A 22,574-nucleotide genomic window follows, 5' to 3' on the forward strand; every position below is an offset into this window, starting at 1 on the left:
GAGCATGGCACTAGAGTGAAAAGATGATCTTTTTGCTCTGAGCACCTCGTAGGAAGGGATTTCCCTGCGGGGGCTAATTTATACATGCCGGCGCTAAGATCACATCTTGCAATCCGATCATGTGCTTCTATATTATTTGCTTAAGGCTGACATGTTTAAAAAGCTATTTTATAGTACATTTTATTTTAACTTACATCACTCTGGAATGCTTATGGAAAGTAACTGAAAGTGCCCTAATGCCTAATCAGTATCGTTTATTTGAATGTGAATGGAGGTGAAATAATTTGTGCCCTAATTCTCTATGAAGTGATGACTGTTGGTGAAGTTGTAGAACAGGTTTGCTAAACCTGTACATTAAAGCATTATGGATCTGTTTGGCTTGCAGTCTTCTAGGTAACTAAATTGCTCTGCACAAAATCTATTTCAACACAAGAGCACAGTCAGTGGTGTCGTGTTCAGAATGACGAAGCCACTCCTCTTATTTTAGCTTTTTGACAAATTGCAGCTGATAGTTATTCATTATACAGTGCATAAGAAAGCAAACCCTGTGGGTGCTAGGCCACCCCCAATATTTGTGCTGCCGTAGTCATGAGCCATGTCAATGCTTGCCAATTGTCAGGAAAGAGGGGGGGGGTGTTATAATGTGAATACCCCTCCAATATTTTTAAAAAGTTGTATGTTTTATGCTGATGTTGAACAGCTTATATGTATGAAGAAGAAAACTTAAAAGAATTTCTTATTCAACTCTAAGCATTTCTTTTAATATTGTCCACTAAAAAAATATTCAATAGCAAAAGAAAATATTTATATTTTTCTCTTGCAATACAGCCATTCTGCATCAGAAGAGTCCAACCACTCTGTGTCAGAGTCCGCCAGCCAATCGGAAAGTGAACAAGCCAGTGAATCCAACAGCAGTTCTGAATCTTCGGAAAGTCAGTCTGACTCAGAATGCGAATCAGGGGGCTCCAAAACACAGGAAACCCAGTCAGATGCAAAAGAAAAGTCTGTTCCCAAAAAGGAGAGATTAGCTGATGTGAAAAAGGTAAGACGTGCTATGGAATATACGGGGAAAGTAATGATTTGTCACCAGTGGAGTCACTGGAGTCGGTGACACCCAGTGCGGTAAGTTAACCCCCAAAAAGGGGGTGTGGTTTTGCAGGGAAAGGGTATGGCCTCAATTTGTCTAAATGAAAATAAATACATAGTTATGTATTTGTACAGGAAAATGATGGCCAGTAGGATTAGGCCTGTGATATCATGATGACATTTCGGGCCTGATTCTGAGGTGGGAGTAAAGCAAAAAAGAGCAAATAACTGTGAACCTGGACAAACCATGTTGTGATGCAAGGGGTGCAAATCCTCTAATAGTTTTTTTTTTGCATGCAGAGTATATACCAGCTGCTTTTGCGTGTAGGCCCAGAAACACTGGGAGGCTTTATTTTATTTTTATACAGCAATTTAGATTTCTGTCTGGACTCGCCCCTCTGAAATCTAAATCTCACTGCATATTTTAAATCTACCCCACCTGCAGTGCATCATGGTTTGTCCAAGGGTACACAGTTACTTGCTCTTTTTTCCTCTACTCTCACCTCAGAATCAAAACAATAGTGGTCATCGTACTTTAGTAAAGGCAGCTGTGATCTAATGAATGCAGAAGATATTTTGCTTTGAACATCTCTAGAGTTTGATTGTAAAAGTAATTATGGCGACAGCACAGTATAGAATCTAGTCTAAGTCCTAAGCCAGTGGTTCTCAAACTCGGTCCTCAGGACCCCACAGAGTTCACATTTTGTAGGTCTCCTAGCAGGGGCACAGGTGTAGTCATTACTCATGGACACAATTTAAAAGATCCCCAGGTGGAGCTAATTATTTCACTTGATTCTGTGAGGAGACCTGGAAAACATGCATTGTTGGGGGTCCTGAAGACTGAGTTTAAGAACCTGTGTGCTAGGCTATACAACAGTGGTAGGGAAGCCTTGGTTTGTAGCTGCCAGCTTTGCAGCATTTGAAATTTTCTCCTTTTCTTAGTGTTGTGGTGTAAATTGAAAGAAGACGCATGTAGCATTTTTAAAAAACAGAAGCCCTTGTAGATATATGTAATTAGTATTGCTGCTTAGCGAAGACCTCACCTATATAATAGAAACATGTTTGTCAGACTGTTTAAACATTCCTTGCATGGAAGAGGCTGGAGGATCTCACTTGCTCCTCCCCCATTAAGCAAGTCATCATAATATTTTGAAATCACTATTCTGTTAATTTAAGATGATTGCAGTTTTATTTTTAGAAATATAATTTTTTTAAAGTGATCTTTACTGGTAGAAGTGTTAAATTCAGAATTTTTGTTCCAGCAATTTAGTTCTTGAATACACATTACAGGCATAGGATGAGCCTAATACCCCTTTTACACCAGAGCTAAAACCCGGGTTATTGTAGGGTTAACCCAGGTAGCTCCTTGGTGTAAAAGGGGACAAGGTTGGATTCCGGCAATCCAACCCAGGTAACTTGAAGGGTTTAACACGGGATTGACCCGTGAAACCCTGCAGTGTAAATGACACGATCCGGATCACGATGACCTGGAGCGCGCCGCATGGCTTCAGTGGTGCTTGGATATGACATCAACTCCAAGCGTCCACTTCCACGCCGGAAGAGCCGGGTCACTGCGGACCTGGACCTGATGTGAACGGCGCCGATTCGGGAATATCCTGGGTCGGCACCGGCTAAATTACGGATCTGATCTGGTTTGGAACCCTGTTCCAACCACCGGGTCAGACCCGGTATGTAGGTATAAAAGCGGTATTAGTGATACAAGCCAAGGTGAAATTGCATCTAAAATGAAAAGGGAATCTTCCATTAAATTGCATGTTGGCAATCCAGCCACAGTAGGGATCACTGTTGCAGATTGGCCTTTTTGTTTGGGGTCATATTTTTTTTATTACTAACTTGAAAGCACTCATGAAAACTGTGTATGATTTAACTGTTTAATCTGTTTCTTTATAAATGTGTCATTTAATGCCAGAAACAATTGGATACAAAAGTCTTTTTGGAGTCATGTTGCTCTTTCTCTCCCTTTCAATGTCCTGACACACTTAACTATGCTTAAAACAACAAGGGCTTCATATTAACTTAATTTAGAGTGTTGCCAGTAGTTGAGGTATCCTGAAACAAGCTACATAAGTCAATGGAGCAAAATATTTAATCAATACAGACCTAGCTGCTGATCTAGCATTGATAATTGAACAGAAACATAATATAACATATTTTCGTTATAGTATCATATGAAAGGCAACACATCTGTATGGGAGTAATGTGAAGCATGCGTCCTGATGGTCTCTATATTTTGCAGATGTGGGATGAATACCCTGATGTTTATGGGGTTAGGAGGTCCAACCGAAGCAGACAAGAGCCATCAAGATTTAATATTAAACCTGGGGTGAGAAAAAGGACATCTTCCAACAAACAGTATCTAGTGCGTGTCTTTTAGCAGAGTCTGTATTACTATTTGGCAAATGTAACTAGGCGGTGATTTTTTTTTTTGCCATGAATGCCAGCAAAAGGGACTTGAGTCATTTACGAGATGTCTCGGACAAGGAATGATGCAATATATAACCTACAACAGAGCCTGTTGAACCCTGTCTCTGCTAGCTCTAATTGGTTTACAGTCTTTATAGCTAGATATGAAGTTGTCCTTCAAAAACCAAGGAGGCAAGCCTTCAGACACACAAACCAAGGAGGCAAGCCTTCAGACACACAAACCAAAGAGGAAAGCCTTCAGACACACAAACCAAGGAGCAAAGCCTTCAGCCACACATACAGAGAAGGCAAGCTTTCAGACACATTATTCACCTCCAGGCACCGCACTCTCGCAACACGTTACAGGTCTGTCGGTACCCTGATTTGTTCTGATGTGAGCAGTTTCGTTCTATAGCCTTCTCTACAACTGTGTTACTAACACTGCAATCTAAACGGCTTAATGCTCGTCAGTCAGCTCGCTGCCATGAGGTGAAGTCTTTAAATGTGGGACTACCTATGCCAGGTCTTCTACATGTTTTCAGTGATGCAACATGCTTGCCAAACTATCCTGTCCAAGACAGATTTTTTTTCTTAAATTGGGTACACAGATTTTTCTCAACGATGCTAATGACTAGACCGATTCAGACTGACCAAAACCATCCCGTAAACGGCCAAAATACACCGTACACACTACCCAATAATCGTTTAGTTCCAAACGATCCTCTCTATTTCAAATCATCATCATGTTTCCGTAGGAGAATGCTAATTAATTAGCAGACATTGGGCCAAGGAGTAACGAATGGGGCTATATATGTAACTTACCTCTATATTTTTGATAGTAATACTGCTCAGGAGCTGAAATACAGATGGGATAGTTAGGGTCCCAATCAAATCTCTGTATCTGTCTATGCTCTTTTGAGGAAATCCCATAAACATGCATTGTTGAACATGTTTGAGAACCACTGATCCAATGCATACATTTTAATATTAAATTATAGAGGATTTTGCAAAAAAAAAAATGCATTTATTAGACTTTGATTGGTGATGTGTATTGCTTTAGGCCAAGCCAATTGCGTAGAAATCTTTCAAGAAACTATATTAAAAATGTACTTTCAGTTAAGTATAGCAAAGTTACTCCAGACTTTTCTTTGTGTACTTTCCAAGTACCCTCAGCTTTGGCCTGAACTTTATGAAGATCCAAGTCTCCTAAACAGAATTCGCCAGCAAATATGTTTTGGAGCCCTACTGTACCTTTCCCTTAGGTGGGTAGAGGGTAGCTGGGGTTTTACATGTATATGTTTAGCGCTGTCAGGAATATAATACCTTCCATCACCCACTCGTACAGGTTTTCACCTTAGTCTATGTCTTTAGTGTCCTCTCATTGCATTACTTAGATTAATTTAAAACGAAAATAGTTCTACTCATTGAAACTGTAAGTTGCAGTTAGCTTCTTATTAGTGAATAATACATTTGGTCAATGAATATATGAGCATTTCTTGTGTCACAAGTGTCCGAACAGTTTTTGGAGATTTCCTGAGCCCGTATTAAGGGGCTGATTCAATTAGCTGCGGAAGTGGACAGAACAGGTCCGCACGTCAACTGCAGAAAGCAGATCCTGGAGGTGCAATAAACTCTGCATACCATAATGTGCTGAAAAGCGCTAATTGTATCTGCCCGTTACTAGGTAGTGTAAAGTCCAGAGGTAGAGATAATGGACTTCTTCATAAAACACTTGTTTCTTCTTCAGGGTCCATAGGGTCCACAGACTCTACCTTGGGGGGGGTATGTAATTGGAGAGATCCATTGCACCAAACAGCTTACAGCTTTAATGCTCCCAGCATGCACTAGTCCTCCCTATATACCCCGACCCCAGCCACAGGCATTCAGTTTTTTTTTTTTGGTGCGCGTCAAGTATCCAGACGCACCTATTTAACAGCGGGATTGCCTAGGCAGTCCCAGGCTTTTTTCTTTTATGATTTACCTTAGTTTTTTTAAACTTCTGAGTTAAGCGGTACCAGCCAAATAGGACGCAGGTACTGGAACTCCATCTACCTCCGCCGATGCCGAAACCCCAGTATCGCTATATGCCCTGAGGATTTCGGCGGGGCTCAGCGTGGCTTAGCTAGCGGCGTAGCTGGGGTCTGGACTGCGGTCAGGTAAGCGAATCCTCGTGAGGGGAATCCTGCGTGACGCAAGTCCAGGCCTCTGGTGTAGATGGTGTACCAGGGGTGGCTGCGGGTGAAGTACTTGTATGACATGTACTCACTACGGCCATATAGTCTGTCGCCGGGGACGGGTAGTAGATGTACTAGTTAGCATCTGCTATTGTGAGGCCAGCGTTCCCATGCAGTCAAAATTGCAGCTTATGGGAGATAGGCGTTCCCCCGGTCGCTCCTTTCCCCACCCAGACGCAACTTCCGGTTACGGATTTCCCACCTTTTGGTTGCTCTTTCTGACCACCTCATGTGTGAGACGCTGCTCATGTAACTAGATTGCTCAATAGCTCTACGTTACCCATTGCTGCAGCATTTTCTCATTAAAGGAGGTTACAGATAGAAAACTTGATAACTATTTAAATTCAGTGTTTTCATTATCTGGAGCTATTACCAGACCAGCTATGGCTGTAGCCTGGATAGCCAAGGCTATGGAAGAATGGACGAAGTCTCTGGAGGATAGCATGCCTATTGCTACCACAGAGCAGCTGTCTTCCCTGCGAGAAGCAGCGATGTATATGGGGAAGCGGTCATTGACGCAGCTATCTTAGCTTCTAGGGTATCTGCAGCTTCGGTTGCGGTTCGTAGAACCCTTTGGTTAAAAACTTGGAAGGCGGATGCAGATTCCAAGAGAGCCCTTGAATCCTTGCCTTTTGTGGGAAAGGTACTGTTTGGACCAGAGCTGGTTGACAGTGTCTTCCCTGGCGACATCTAAATCTGCGAGGTTGCCATCTACATCTACCCCTTAGTATAGGCAGTCGTCAGCTTGTTCCTTTCACCCACAGGGTAGGGTAAGGGGACAGTCTTCCTCTAGACAGAATAATTCCCACAGGAGACGTCAGGCCAAGAAAACCTGGTCAACCAAGCGTCCTGCTTCCAAGTCGGACGGTAAGCCCACTGCCTGATGGGGCCGGCGGGCCTCCCCCTGGGGGGTCTCAGGGTTGGAGGCCGACTTCTACAGTTTTCTCAGGCCTGGCATCAGACCAGGACAGATGCCTGGTTTCGAGAGGTGGTCTCTCAGGAGTATGCCATTAAGTTCCTGAGGCATCCCCCTCAAACGTTTGTTGGTACAACTCTACCTTTAGACCCGTCCAGGAGCCTAATGGGGCCTTCCTGAGGTCAGGAGTCATTAACCCCATTCCTGTGGAGCAACAGGGAAGGAGTTATTATTCAAATTTGTTTTTGATTCAGAAACCAAATGAGTCACACCACCCTATCCTGAATCTCAAGTCTCTGAACAGATTCATCCATTTGCCCTAATTCTGTGTGGAAACCCTACGGTCAATTATGCTGGCAATGGATCCGGGAGATTTTATGGTCTCCCTGGACATATAGGATATCTGCTTATCTGCATGTTCCGATTGCACGATCCCACCAAAATTTTTTAAGATTGGCGGTAGATCAGCAACATTACCAATTTCAGGCTCTACCCTTTGGGCTGGCCACAGCTCCTCGGGTATTTACCAAGATAATGGCAGTAATAACGGCTCATCTCAGACGACAAGGAGTCAGGATACTGCCATATTTGGACTACCTCCTGATATTATCACAATCTCAGATGTTACAATGTCATCTCCACATGACCATTGTCTGCCCACAAGAGGATGGTTGGATAATAAATTGGAAAAAGTCCTCTCTTTCTCCAACTCAGCGGATGGTGCACTTGAGGGCGCTACTGGAGACTCTGGGCCAGAGGATTCTCCTACCAGAGGACAAGATTGCGGCACTATGGGATCGTGTGCGCAATCTACTCTGCAAGCAGAGGGTGTCGGTTCACCTGGGAATGCAGGTGCTGGACGCCATGGTATCCACATAGGATATGGTGCACTCCAGGTCCCTGCAGCAATGGATTCTGTCTCATTGGGATGGTCAGTATCATCAGATAAATTCTCAGATGATCCGCATCTCACCAGAAGTTCGGCCCTCCCTCGCTTGGTGGCTGGAGATGACTCATTTAGACAAGGGTCGTCCGTTATGGGTCCCAGAATGGGTACTCCTCACCACAGATGCAAGTCTGCGAGGGTGTGGAGCGGTGACAGGGCGTCACACCTTTCAGGGAAGGTGGACAACCCAAGAAAGTCACCTACCTATAAAATTTTAGAGCTGCGTGCAGTGCACAGAGCGCTCATTCTGGCACAGGACCTACTTCAGGGCAGGCCTGTACAGATTCAGTCCGACAACGTGACGGAGGTGGCCTATATCAATCATCAAGGAGGCACATGAAGTCCGGCAGCCGTGAGGGAAGTGGCGAATATTCTGTGTGGGCAGAATGCCATCTTCCAGCAATCTCGGCAATATTCATCCCAAGCGTCCTCAACTGGGAAGCGGACTTCCTAAGTCGTCAGGACATACACGCCGGAGAATGGGCTCTTCATCCGGATGTCTTTCAACTCCTGGTGGACAGGTGGGGTCTACCAGAGGTAGATCTCATGGCGTCACGCCACAACCACAAAGTCCCCAGGTATGGCTCCAGAACGAGGGACCTCTCAGCAACCTTTGTGGACGCTCTGGCGGTAAGGTAGAACTTCAGGTTGGCATACCTGTTTCCACCGATATCCCTTCTCCCAAGAGTCGTCAGAAAGTTCAAGCAGGAAGGCGGCAGGTTAATACTAATAGCTCCTGCCTGGCCCAGGAGACATTGGTTCACCGATCTGACATGTCTTTCCATAGACAGGCATTTTCCACTGCCTCTATGACTGGATCTGTTAGTGCAGGGTCCCTGCCTATATCAGAATATACCTCGGCTGGCTTTTGCCGTCTTAAAGGCCAAAGATTTCTCTGCTTCTGTGATCCAGACGATGATGAGGGCAAGGAAGCCTACTTCAGCCCGCATCTATCACAGAATTTGGCATTCATATTTTCTTTGGTGTTCCCAAACAAAATATGACCCTAAGGTTTTCAAGGTTTCAAGAGTACTTGCTGTTCTGCAGGCTGGGTTAGACTTAGGTCTGCGCCTGGCTACCTTGAGGGTTCAGGTTTCTGCTTTGTCAGTTTTGTTTCAGCGCAGAATTGCGCCCCTGTCATATGTAAGGACATTTCTGCATGGGGTTCTCCGACTGCAACCTTCGTTGGTCCCTCCGGTGGCTCCATGGGATTTAACCTTGGTTCTCAGGGCACTGCAAGCTCGTCCCTTTGAACCCTTGGATAAGGTGGACTTAAGATGGTTGACAGCAAAGACACTTTTTCTCCTTGCTATTTCCTCAGCTCGTAGAGTTACTGATTTGGCAGCATTATGTCGCTCTCCATATTTGATTTTTCATCAAAATAGAACTGTCCTTCGTACTAAGGCGGGTTACCTTCCGAAGGTAGTATCCCGTTTCCATATGAATGAGGAAATTTTAGTCCCGGCTTTTCAGTCTTCAAACCTGTCTACAGCTGAAGCTTCCATGGATGTGGTTCAAGCCCTTCGTATCTACGTGCATCGTACCAGCTCCATCAGGAAGTCAGATGCGCTCTTTGTGTTTATATGAGTTTCACAAACGAGGCTGCCTGGCAAACAAACAGACTTTGGCTCGCTGGCTGCATACGACTATTGCTCAAGTCTATATACAACCTGATCTCCCTGTTCCTAACAAGGTGACAGCAAATTTTACTCGGTCTGTCAGACCATCGTGGGCCGTTAGACATAGCGCCACGGCTTAACAGCTGTGCAAGGCGGCCACTTTGTCTTCCGTTCATACGTTTATCAAATTCTATGCATTTGATACTTTTGCCTCCCAGGATGCTTCCTTTTGTGCTGCGGATTCTCCTCTCTGCTCAGGAGCATCCCCACCCTTAAGGGAACTGCTTTAGGACGTCCCCAAGGTAGATTCTGTGGACCCTATGGACCCTGAAGAAGAAAATCAGAGTTATGGTATAATACCTTAATAACTCTCTTTCTTCAAGGGTAATAGGGTCCACAGAGCAACCCAACCTGATGCACCTGGCCTCAGTTGGGATCTGTTCTTAGCTTTTTTGTTTCACTGATTCCCTCTTCATGTTATGAAAGTGTTTCTTGGGTATATTGTACTTCATTCTCCACTTTCCGTCTCTTGCCGTTAGGATTGTTTACAAACTGAATGCCTGTGGCTGGGGGCGGGGTATATAGGGAGGAGGACCAGTTCATGCTGGGAGCATTAAAGCTATAAGCTGTTTGGTGCAATGGATCTCCCCAACTACATACATTGCCCCCCCAAGGTAGATTCTGTGGACCCTATGGACCTCAAAGAAAAAGAGTTATTGAAGGTATATTATATCATAACTCTAATTTTTGCAACAGTTTGATTTCCATTTTGTTTTTTATGTTGTCTGGTTTATAATTGTGTGTTTATATGTGGCCATTTTCCTCTCTGGTTTTTAAGAGCACAGATTCTGAAAGTGAAAGCCCAAAAAGGAGAAGTCTAAGAAACATTCGCAAGCAGTAAGTACTTCAGGAGGACACCAGTGTCTCACATTTTGCATCGTTCATGCATGCATTATATAAGCTCAAACTATAGTCCTATTTGGGAGAAAATGTTTAAATGCTTATTCTCCTGTTGACAGGGAAAAAAAAACCATATCAGATGAAGATGAGGAGGCCAGTAGTGGAGAAAGTGACTCGGAACAACCAAGAGCCAGATCACGGCGGTTGGTGCCAAAAAGGTACAAGTTACTTTTTCTTTCTCTTAAGCTGCATACACACGATACCATTAAAATGGACGATATGAACGATAACTATATAAATCATATCATTATCGTTCATATCGTGCATTTTTCGATGGGCAACGACCTGCGATGCACAGGCACGCATGGACGATATCGTCCATCGCCCGTACATTAAAGCCAACCTGGTCGATATCAACCAGGTTATAGTCGGTGGGTACATGGTGTGCTGGATGATCGACATCGATCATCCAGCACACCCGGGAGATCAAACAACGTTACCGTTCCGTCTGTACGGACCAATAATCCTTTGCGATGATCTTACTAGTAAATTAGTGAGGTGAAAGTCACCTTTTTGACCTTTTAAGAGCTTCATCCAGAGCTTGCACAAGGAACCAGACGAAATCTCAGCGTGGAAAGAAGAGAAAGACTGATTCCACAGAGGATGACGAAGATGACGACGATGACGAAACTCCTAAAAGACAGACGAGGCGTAGAACTGCTAAAAATGTTAGGTGAGCTTCATCTGTTAGTATACACAAATTCACATAACACTATATAAGTCAGAATATTTACATTTGTATATAATTTATTTAATGTGGTTAGTGCAAATAACCCTTGACCTTTTCAATTGGACTTTAGTTCCAAATTGGCCTCTATAATGTACTTTAGTAGACAGGTGAGTAGTCAAGACCACATAAAAAGTATTTCTCCATGGCCAGTACTTTAACAAATACTACAAAGTTATGTACTGTAGATCACATGATGTGGTTTGTGTTTCACAGGCTTCACGACACAATTTAGCTCTGCACCCCTCACTTACATTTGGATATTTCATTATGCAGTGTATAGTAGGGCACAACACACAGCCAGCAGAACCTGTATTAATAAAACAAAGGAACACAAACAAAACATGTTGTCATGTGAGAAAGAAAATTGCATTTTCCCAGTCAGGTAGAAAAACAATATTTTTGCCACACATACACATTAAATAACTTTATTATAATTAATTTCTTTGTTACAGCTACAAAGAAGATGATGACTTTGAAACAGATTCTGATGATCTGATTGAAATGGCAGGAGAGGAAGCAGAGGAGCAGGAAGATAGCCATGAGACTATTGAGAAAGTATTGGAATCCAGGATTGGCAAGAAAGGAGGTGAGGATGCCGTGTGACTATATCCAGCAGCAGACTGTATCGACACACATTCACATCTATCTTGCAACATGATCTTAGTAATAAGGCTGTTTTATTGGAGAAGACAATTTAAGAACATTTCTTCTTCAGGGTCCATAGGCTCCACAGGGAGACCTTGGGAGTATAGCTGGAACTGGATCCCGGGCACCACGCATTTAAAAGCTTAAACTCCCAAGATGCACTGGGTCCATCCTCCTCTATACCCCGCCCCCGAGCCACAGGCACCTCGGTTCTAGTTGGTGCCCGGCCGGAGTCGGGTCACTGTTTTGTGCAGAGGGGCTGTTTAGCATCCTCAAAGCTGATTTATTTTTCTGAGTTACTAGGTTTTATTCTTTTGACTCTTCAGAGCGGGCAGCGACATACTGTCCATAGGACGCCCGCGCTGCCACTCAGTCACCCCGTCGGTGCCGCAACGCCAGTACAGATCTGGGGATCTCGGTGGGACCCCAGAGTCTGTGCTAGCCGGACTCTGCGGGACTGCTGCCGGAACTACGGGGACAGGTAAGAAGCGGATCACCGCTGGTGGTGATCCGCGTGTTGTGTAGTCATTTACCTCTGGTTTCTGGGGACAGACCTGTGGTGCTGGCAGTGGCGGCAGGCCCCCCCATACCCCGCGCGTCCACTAGACCACCAGAGACTTGGAGCTGGAAGCGGGAACCGGCGTCCCAGAGGTTAATTGCCGGCTAGGGGCAGTAAGCCTTCCCTGTTTAGCGGCTCCTCCCCTCAGCTCAGCGCGCCTTTCCACTAATATCTGGCATTGCTGAGCTGCTCTCCTCCTACTGCCACGCCCCCTCTGAGGTCTTCGGTGGCCATTTTCTAACTAGTGCATCGCAGATCTCTCTGGACAAGCGTGCGGACCAGTCCCCCTGTATACCTCTCCACTGGGGTTAGTGTATACAGCACTATAGCCTTCCCAGACACTGATTTTGGGCGGTTGATTGTAGTGCCAAGGTGCAGTAAGTAATTTCCTTCTGCATTGTATGCGACTTATGCTAGCGCTGACTGTCTGTCTTTTTTTCCGATTCTGCCAGTCTATATCTATCCCTTTCCTTCTCCTACAGCCCTGACAGGTGTAGGGAGGTTTCTTTGATCTCACATATATAGACTCAAGTATTTGTGAGGTCTGTCACATACGGTTGTGTGCTGCACAGTGCCATACTGTTGGACCAGTGTGTTGCATACTTGTAGGTACCCAGTTTTGCGCTTCATGATTTCCTATATATATATATTTATATTTATATTGGCAGGCATGTCTGACAAGGAGGTCGAGCGCACTACTGCTCCCACTCTGCGCTCCTGCAGGCGCTCCGCTGCAGGAGTAGGAAAGGAGGATTTATCTCAGGATGGGCTATGTGTGGGTTGCTATCAGTTGCCTGTTCCCTCAAACCCCCCAACAATGGGACAGGATACCCCTTGGGCATTTTTTTCTCAGGTGCTGGCCTCCATTGCAGATCGCCTGGCAGTCCCGAACGTTTTGCCCCATATGGGGTTACGCCAAACAGCCATCCTTCCCTCTCAGGGTATCCCGCAATTATTGCAGTCTACTCCTGGGCCTCAGACAGTTACTCCCTATCAGGGGTTACCGCTCTATATGCAATCCCCTCCAGTACCACAACAGTCTGTCATTCCCTTTCAGGGATATTCGCAAGCTGTACAACCACCCTGGGTGGATGTTTTCTCTAGTTCAGTTCAGAGTTTGGCAGCTTCGCCTACAGCCTTTCAGACCATGTTGCGGAATGAAAAACCTCAGAAGGCATCTAAACGTCCTGTAATGTCGTCCCAGTCTACACAACTATCAAACACAGACGTGTCATCGGATGATGGGGAAGTGCCTGAGGTATCTGATTCGGATTCCCCTGCACAGGAGATGAAGCCTAAATCAGCTATTAATGTTCCAGCGTTGGTAAGGGCAAGTCCGATCCATACTAGATATAGAGGATGACGTTCCTGCCCCTAAATCCAAATACCCCGAGTTTAAATAGGCAAAGGTGACTTCGGCAGTTTTCCCTCTCTCTGACCAGCTGGCAGTCCACATGGCGGAGGCCTGGCAATCGCCTGGTAAGCGGTATCAACCGCAAAAGAGTTTGGCTTCGTTATCCGTTCCCTGAGGGTCATTTCAAAAAGTGTGAAGCGCCACCTTCGGTAGATTCTCATGTTCCTCGCCTGATTAAGAGTGCTACACTGCCTATGCCTTCCATTTCTTACCTGAAGGATTCTACAGACAGGAAGGTGGAGACGTGTCTGAAATCGATTTACTCTCTCAGGAGGCTGTGCCCTGTCCGTCCATGGCTATCTCGTGGGTGGCCAAGGCCATTGAGAGCTGGGCAAATGTGCTGGAGTACTTCTTCCCCGAGGAGGCCCCTGAGACTCAAAGGTCTTTAGTGGGCCACATGAGGGATGCAGCCGCCTATATTGGTGAGACGGTTTTGGATGCCAGTCTACTGACCTCCAGAGTCTCGGCCGCAGCCGTGTCTGCTGGCCGCTCTTTGTGGTTATGCTCCTGGAGGGCGGATGCTGATTCCAAAAAGGCCCTAGAAGCCTTGCCCTTCAATGGGGAGATATTGTTTGGCCCAGACTTGGACAAAATTGTAGACACACTGGCGAAATCTAAGTCAGCTTTTCTGCCATCGGCATCTGTGCCTTCAAAGACTAGAAGCTCTTCCTTTCGGTCCTTTCGTTATCAAGGAAAGCACAATGGACAGTCTTTCCCTAGACAATCAGCGGCCAAGTCGACCTCTAAGCCTAAGAAACAGGCCTGGAGTGCCAGATGCCCTACTTCCAAACCAGAGGATAAACCCTCAGCCTGATGGGACGGGCCTCTCTCCGGGACGCTTGGGTAAAAGAAGTGGTCTCTCGGGTACGCCCACTCATTCCGTCGCAGACCTCCCCACCAGTTTTTCTGCATGAGCCCTCCTCTGGACAAGATCCAGGCCTTGCAGATCCAGGAGGCCATAGAGTCCTTGCTAAAAGCAGGGGTGATTGTACCGGTTCCACTATCTCAACGCGGGACTGGTTACTACTCTACTCTGTTTCTGGTTCAAAAGCCTCAACCTCAAATCTCTGAACAAGTTCCTCAGGGTGCCCAGGTTCAGGATGGAAACTTTACGATCCATCATACTTGCTATGGAACCTGGGGATTACATGGTATAACTGGATATTCAGGATGCATACTTTCATATCCACATAACGTCTTCTCACCAGCGTCATCTGCGGTTTGCTGTTCTACAACAGCACTTCCAGTTTTGGGCGCTACTCTTTGGCCTCTCCAAGGGTGTTTACCAAAATTATGGCTGTCATGGCAGCCCATCTGCGGAGTCAGGGTATTCGACTCTTGCCGTACCTCGACGACCACCTCTTGCTGGCGGGCTCTCCGGAGGTACTTCAACAACATCTGCACCTGACGATCGCTTGCCTACAAGCGCATGGGTGGCTGATCAATTGGAAAAAGCCCTCCCTAGTTCCCTCACAGCGGATGGTTCATTTGGGAGCCTTTCTGGATTCTCATCAGCAGAGAATTTTCTGTCTCCAGAAAAAATCTCTCTACAACTGTGGGTGCGCAGATGCCTCCGCAGTCACTGGGTGTCTGTACACTCGTCGATGCAGGTTCTGGGATCTATGGTGTCCACATTTGACATGGTGGAATATGCCCAGTTTCACTCACAACCTCTGCAGGGACTGAAACTGTCCAAGTGGAACAGATTACCCCACCGGATCAAAACTCAGATGCTGGTGCTTTCTCCGGAGGTGCGCCTGTCTCTGTCTTGGTGACTACAAACAGCTCATCTCACCGAGGGTCTCCCCATTTGGATTCCAGACTGGGTCCTTCTGACAGTGGATGCCAGTCTCCGGGTTGTGGCGCGGTAACAGGTCTGCACTCATTTCAGGGCCGTTGAACAGCGGACTAAGCAATTCTTCCGATCAACATTCTGAAACTTCGGGCCGTGTACAGGGCCCTCCAGTTGATAAGACACGTTCTTCAAGGAAAAGCTGTGCAGGTTCAGTCTGACAACGCCACCACGGTGGCGTACTTCAACCGTCAGGGAGGCTCTCGAAGTCGGGCGGCAATGATAGAAGTGTCACGCATCCTGACTTGGGCAGAGTGTTACCTCCCGGCCACCTCGGCAGTGTTCAGTCCTCAATTGGGAAGCGGACTTCTTCAGCCGTCACGACGTGCATCCAGTGGAATGGTCTCTTCGCCAAGAGGTGTTTCAACTCCTAGTGGACAAATGGGGCCTCCCAGAGGTGAACCTCATGGCCTCCCATTACAAGTTGCCAGTGTACGGGTCCAGAACAAGAGATGCCGTAGCAAGCTTAGTGGACCTGTCAGTGAAGTGGAACTTCCAGTTTGCGTACCTATTTCTTCTGATATCCTTGCTTCCTCGGAAGTTCAAACAGGACGGAGGCACGGTCCTGCTGGCGGCTCCAGCTTGGCCCAGGTGTCATTGGTACTCAGATCTTCGGAGACTCTCCATCGACACTCCATTCCTGCTGCCTCAACGCCCGGATTTGTTTCAGAGTCCTTGCCTTTACCCGGACCTGGGTCATCTGTCTTTGAGGGCGGACCAGTTCCCTTTGGAAATCGGACTCCTTATTTTGTGCTTTGGATTTCACAAGAAGGGATGGCAAGCCAACAAACAAACTTTGGTTAGATGGCTTCGTATGACTATCTCAGAGGCTTACACACAGGAAGGCCTTCCTGTTCCGGCTTCTGTCAAGGCTCATTCTACTCTGTCTGTGGGCCCCTCGTGGGTAGCTCTCCGTGACGCCTCGGCTGTTCAGCTATGTAAGGCGGCCATGTAGTCTTCCTTCCAGACCTTTCTGAGGTTCTATGCATTTGACACCTTCGCCTCTCAGGATGCTTCCTTTTGGGCGCCAGATTCTCCTCTAAGTGCAGGAGCGTCCCCACCCTTAAAAGGACTGCTTTGGGACATCCCCATGGTCTCCCTGTGGAGCCTATGAACCCTGAATAAGAAAATGAGAGATATGGTAAGAACTTACCTTTGTTATCTCTTTTTTTCGAAGTCCAAAGGTTCCACAGGTCACCTGCCCTGACGCACCTGGCTTCATATAGGCTCTAGTACTGGTCACCGGTTTTCTGTCTCCCTTTCTGTGGGTATGATTCTCGAGTGTTCAAGTCTTCCGTCTTTATTTCCTCCTCCGGCCTTGGCTACTTACCAACTGAGGTGCCTGTGGCTCAGGGGCAGGTTATAGAGGAGGATGGACCCAGTGCGTCCTGGGAGCTACAGCTTTTAACTGCGTAGTGCCCGGGATCCAGATCCAGCTATACCGTAAGGTCTCCCTGTGAAACCTATGGACTTCGAAGAAAGAGAGATAACAAAGGTAAGTTCTTACCATATCTCTCATTTTCTTTTGTTTGCTGTAGTTGTTTTGCATATTTGTATAAGTAGTTAAAAAAAAGATACCTTAGCGCATATGGGGCTGATTCTAAGTCACATGCAAAAGCGAATGCAGCAACGTGTGTTGGCAGTCGCCGTTTGTGAGTTTATGCAAATGCCATATAAACTCCTTCCCTGGTGTACATCCTTGCGTATGAATGTGCAAGGACTGAGACGCCCACTTTTAACACCCGAGCAAACTGTAATACAGATTGGTTTGTCCTTATACGCCATCATCGGTTGCACCATCGAAAATTACACCAGCCCTATAGCAGGTGCATTTTCTCGGTCTGACTACGGCCTCCTATGCTTGCACTGACACGCCTGCGACACTCCCATATTACGCCCACTGAACGTACCATGTTTGCTTGCACTAGTAACCACCTCCCAGTCACTGTTCAGGAACACCCATGGCCTTTCCACCACCTTTTCTCCTTCATCCAGTAGGGGACACTGGAGTATAGACAGTGGGGACTGTGTGATCTGATCGCAAGAGCAGCTTTGTGCGTACACATGCACGTAGGTGATTTCACAACTTTTCGCGCATGCACAGTTGCAAATAATCGCTTAACTACGAGAACATCGGCATTGTTTCTGACTCAGAATCAGGCCCATGGTACGTTGTGTGCCGCTACAAATAAGTTCCTCAGCTGTTTATACTGTATGCTAACATCCAATTTTAGCTACTGGAGCCTCAACAACAGTGTATGCTACCGAAGCTAAGGGGGATCCTTGTGCTGATTTCAACCCTGAAACGGAAGAAGGGGAGCAGCAGTTTCTCATCAAATGGAAGGGCTGGTCTTATATCCACAGCACTTGGGAGAGTGAGGATTCCCTACAGCAACAGAAGGTGAAAGGCCTGAAAAAGCTGGAGAACTTTAAGAAGAAAGAGGACGAAATCAAACAATGGTACAGTTTAAGTATGGTTCAATAACTGTCAATGCCATCTTTGTAGCACTGATGGTGTGTGTCACAGATACTGGGAGGGAAAGCCCCCTGCCAATGCGATCATGATAAATGAGTTGCATCTGCTGCTCCTTCGGCGATGGTGGGGATCCCTTTATCCATAATGTCCCTATCATCCACACTCCTCCATGATCACAAAATCATTGAAGAATGTAGAGTAGATATTGTAGTGAAGTTGATCTACCAGTAAAAGGATTTTAAAGAAATATTGATACCAGTGTTCCCTCCTTAAGGTGTTCAGCAATATAATATGCACTAGGAAACATGTTGTAGGATGAACACTTACAACAGGAGAACCCACTGGTGTTCGATGCCTGTTTGTAAGGGCAATCCTTTATACTATAAAATCCCCACCTTGATCTATGAGTTCTTTCCAGCACTCCCCCTTCATTCATACAACATTTGCAGGACTGAAAACTCCACCTGAAACTAATATTGTGTGTGTTTTGAGTCAAAATGTATATTGTGTATTGGTTTATGTTAGTTATTGACATGAAACGTTGGTATGGCAGCCACATGGATTACCTCTGGAAGCATCAATGGCTTGAATGCACTTGGATATTGCTTAAGCTTTAGGGGAACTACGAATGCTTAGTTATAGGAATGAGGGCCTGATAAAGAGCTGGACGCAAAGGCAATTAAGCACGCATGATTGAGCGATTATTTGCCATCATGCATGTGTATCAGCCACAATGCGCGTTCCGCAGCGATCGCATTGCGATTACGGACACACAAAGGAATCCATCGCAAGAGTGAGTGACAGGTTGTCAGCATTTGGGGGGTGGTCTGAAAAAAGCAGGCGTGTCTGTCCGTTTTAATGCCGTTTCATGGGCGTACATAAATTAGCCACTGCGATTGCATAGGCAGCTCTACGTGTCAGAAGAGCTCCCAAGGCTGCGGCAGGTCAGACCTGCCGCACGGGTCAGATGGCTGCTCGATGCGTGTCGATGTTACTGATAGTTACGCGGGTAAGCAACGTCTTACGCGTATGACAAGGCAGCAGTGGGCTTCCTTATGCTCGGGTAAGGTTTGCAACCATTAGCATATTTTCACAGCTGCGATTGCATTAGTGTGCGTCTCTGGATCAGGCCCTGAGTCCTGTGTATATAATAAGACTTAGGGGTCTTTCAACAATGCTGCAAAGTGATGGATGACTAGAAACTAACCAGTGTTTACATTTAAACTCACTATCAGCATTTTTCATTTACAGGTTATCAAAAGTTTCTCCTGAAGATATTGAGTATTTTAACTGCCAGCAAGAGTTGTCATTAGAACTGAACAAGCAGTATCAAATTGTTGAGAGAGTCATAGGTAAGTGGTTTTAATATGAAGTGGAGCAGACTAGAATTCAGCGGATAGTAAATGCATGCCTATACATGCACTTAAAGCTTGAAATGCAGACATTAGTTCTGATTTAATGGTTATCCTTAAGCCATATGTGGTGTTGAATCTGAATAGTAACATGTCTTGGCTAGCTAATCAATCGTTGGCACTAAAATGGATATCCCCCACCACTACCTTGAATTGGCAGCATTGTGTTTGCGCCTTTCCACCAAGGAGAAAGCTTTGACTTGTAGCTTTTCTGTGTGTATGTACAAATGAGGAACAAATGTGTCACTAGTCAATGAACAACTGCAAGTCCATTCCAATGAGCAGCAGCTGAAGGCACAGCTGCCAGCCTACAGGGTCTGAAATCTCTCCCAGCATATGGTATCTGTGGATATTCTAGTGAGAGGCATACCTAGGGCGGAACTAATTGGGGCAATTTATTGGCTGAGGTTAGAAGAACCCCTTTAATGATTTTTTGGCTTAAATTTAATTACTGTAGATTGTAGTTACTTTGGCATCAATAAATATTTCTGATAACATTTAATCATGCAAAATGTTTGCTGGGCAGAATAACTCATGACTGCATGTTTTACTTAAAGTTTATAGAGGTTCCAATAATACTTTTCATTGTTTTACAGCTGTTCAAACTGGTAAATCTGCTTCTGGACACTCTGACTTTCCAGGTAATACCTTCTGTATAAAGGTTGGACTCACTGTGCACGGCCAGAGAAGACATGTTATTAGAGTGCTTGTCTGTGGCATCATGTTTTTTCAATTAATTATGTATATCAGGATTTCCCAAACTCTGTCCTCTAGGCACCCTAACATTGCAGGTTTTAAGGATATCCTGCTTAAGCACATGTGCCTTAATTAGTACCTTAGTCAGTTTGATTTCATCTTCCATTCTCATACATTCTTTAAAACCTGGACTGTTAGAATGCCTTGAGGAAACCCTGATGTATAGTGTCATATCATGATAGCTCATGGTAATTCCATTTTTATAAATCCACTATAGGCTGTGACTTTTTCTTTTTACCCCACTGTGGTGCCTTTCAGATAAACAACCCCAGACCTGATTCATTGTGCTGGAACATTTCTAACCATGACATTATATCGTTTTATGGGGGTCTTTTACATTTTAAGTGCAATAATCATGATTTGTGTCTCTAATGTATTCTCTGGATCTCTGATCATGCTTTTCCTGATCTCTCTATGGTTTACATTGCATTTCTGGGGCATAGTGTGTATATATACACTCACAGTGTATGTAATTTGACTTCAAGTTGAGCCTATATATATATATATATATATATATATATATATATACACACACACACATACACCTGTCAGAAAGCTCTTATGTAGTTCAGGCTAAAGCTAAGAAATGTGAGTAGCTAGTTAGGGAGGACTGCTGTAACTATTGTGAGCTGACACAGGCTGCGTTGCTGGTGACGAGAATATAGATTTTTAAACACCTGTTTACATGTGTTCTAGTCCACAGCAGGAAGAATTCCTCATCCACTGAGCCGGAGTACCTGTGCAAGTGGATGGGTCTCCCCTATTCTGAGTGCAGTTGGGAAGACGGAGCACTAATTGGGAAGAAATTCCAGTACTGTATTGATGGCTTCACCAACCGAAATAACTCAAAAAACACTCCTGTGAAAGACTGCAAGGTGAGTGTATATTTTACTGTATACAGTGTTTTCAGTATAACAACCATCCAACCATCACAGAACATTGACTAGCTGAAGAGCACAAGTGCCCAGCAGGGAGATATGTGTAGACTTCGGGATCCCAAAGCTCAGACAAGTTTTGTGACTTTGTTTTTTTTATGTCTCTGCACATAAACAACAAAGTAGTGACCATATTCTAAACACCTACGCTAATGGGAACTGTGTTGCATATATTTTAATTCTCTTGTCAGTAAATGTACAGTCAAATTTAACAAAGATTGTGTTTATTTACTTTTATAAAATATTTCACTATTCACTTATCACAATGGTAGATGCCTTTCTAGTTTCCATATTTGTCCAAGTTTTATTTTCTAGATTGACTTTTTAAAATAATAGGTTGCCTATAAATCTAGGACTTTGAGTGTGATATTGGAACTGTGACCTGTGAATTGCTCTGTGAACAGATCTTGAGACAAAGGCCCCGGTTTGTGACATTGAAAAAACAGCCTTCTTATATCGGTGGTGAGGGACTTGAACTTCGGGATTATCAGCTGGAGGGTCTCAACTGGCTAGCTCATTCTTGGTGCAAGTATGTATCGGTCTTCCTCTTTGTGAATATGTATTGTTTACTATTTCATGGTCTATTACATTACGTTGTTTACCCAGTGAGTCCAGTCTCTCCTAATGGAAGTTGAATGTAGTATTTTATGTTTAACTGTAACCTAGTATTGGGAGAATATTTTATCTGATATTTAAAACATTTCTATTTTTTATTTTTGATCTTCATAGGAACAACAGTGTAATCCTTGCAGATGAGATGGGCCTGGGAAAGACTATACAAACAATATCCTTCCTATCCTACCTGTTTTATCAGCACCTGCTTTATGGCCCATTTCTCTTGGTGGTGCCCTTATCTACTCTAACATCGTGGCAGCGAGAGTTTGAGGCATGGGCCCCTGAGATAAATGTTGTTGTTTACATCGGAGACCTTGGAAGTAGGAACACGGTGAGTAATAAACTGCACTGCATCTACTTTAAAGGCTATAAAGATTGTTACTAAGGGCGTAAAGACAATACTGGTTACAGTTATAAAGTATTAAATTGTTTATATGTCATTCACATATCCTAAAATCACCTAGGTTTGTTTTCTACCAGATACGAGAGTATGAATGGGTTCATCAACAAAGCAAGAAGATGAAGTTTAATGCACTACTAACAACCTATGAGATTTTACTGAAGGACAAGGTACGCAATGATGATATTTACACTAAATAAGTTAATTCTTACACTATTAGGTTCATTCAATTGTCTTGAGGGCAGGTTTACATCAGATGTTACATTTTAGTGTTTATATGCGCTCTACGTTCAGAAATATATCAAGTAATGTATTTTTGGGTGAGAACTTGGCGCATAAAATTTTAATAATTTAATAAATAAAACAAGGTATGCGATGTCTTATTCTATATTGAAACGATACTTCCCTAGATAGGCTTTTTTCACAGTGATCCTTCTTGGAACCTTTCTCTGTACGTCCTTCAGGACGAGGAGTATTCAATATACATGTAAAAAAATATATAGGAAAGGGGAGAAAAAGTGTCTCCCAATCCTGTGATACAGTATAACAAAATTTATTTAACACACAAAAAATTGGTACATGTTATCCTTCAAAA

The 22,574-nt window shown here is 44.7% G+C and overlaps 1 protein-coding gene across 3 annotated transcripts in view; it reads left to right on the plus strand.

Annotated features, from left to right (window-relative positions):
* The window catches only part of CHD2 (chromodomain helicase DNA binding protein 2), a 94,442-nt gene that overhangs the window by 16,886 nt on the left and 54,982 nt on the right, over nucleotides 1-22,574 (plus strand). For 2 of the 3 annotated variants that reach the window (XM_088452673.1, XM_088452674.1), the window contains exons 3-15: nucleotides 829-1,042; nucleotides 3,344-3,430; nucleotides 10,064-10,122; nucleotides 10,245-10,343; nucleotides 10,712-10,858; nucleotides 11,368-11,501; nucleotides 17,620-17,845; nucleotides 19,113-19,213; nucleotides 19,870-19,914; nucleotides 20,726-20,904; nucleotides 21,369-21,493; nucleotides 21,694-21,910; nucleotides 22,060-22,149. In XM_088452673.1, coding sequence (XP_088308799.1) covers nucleotides 829-1,042; nucleotides 3,344-3,430; nucleotides 10,064-10,122; nucleotides 10,245-10,343; nucleotides 10,712-10,858; nucleotides 11,368-11,501; nucleotides 17,620-17,845; nucleotides 19,113-19,213; nucleotides 19,870-19,914; nucleotides 20,726-20,904; nucleotides 21,369-21,493; nucleotides 21,694-21,910; nucleotides 22,060-22,149 — 1,723 coding nt within the window. The remainder of the gene's footprint in view (nucleotides 1-828; nucleotides 1,043-3,343; nucleotides 3,431-10,063; nucleotides 10,123-10,244; nucleotides 10,344-10,711; nucleotides 10,859-11,367; nucleotides 11,502-17,619; nucleotides 17,846-19,112; nucleotides 19,214-19,869; nucleotides 19,915-20,725; nucleotides 20,905-21,368; nucleotides 21,494-21,693; nucleotides 21,911-22,059; nucleotides 22,150-22,574) is intronic. The other variant, XM_088452676.1, reaches the window with a different exon arrangement.

Source organism: Taudactylus pleione, unplaced genomic scaffold, assembly GCF_031769625.1.
Source record: "Taudactylus pleione unplaced genomic scaffold, aTauple2 ptg000556l, whole genome shotgun sequence".
In the NCBI taxonomy this organism is placed as follows: Eukaryota; Metazoa; Chordata; class Amphibia; order Anura; family Myobatrachidae; genus Taudactylus; species Taudactylus pleione.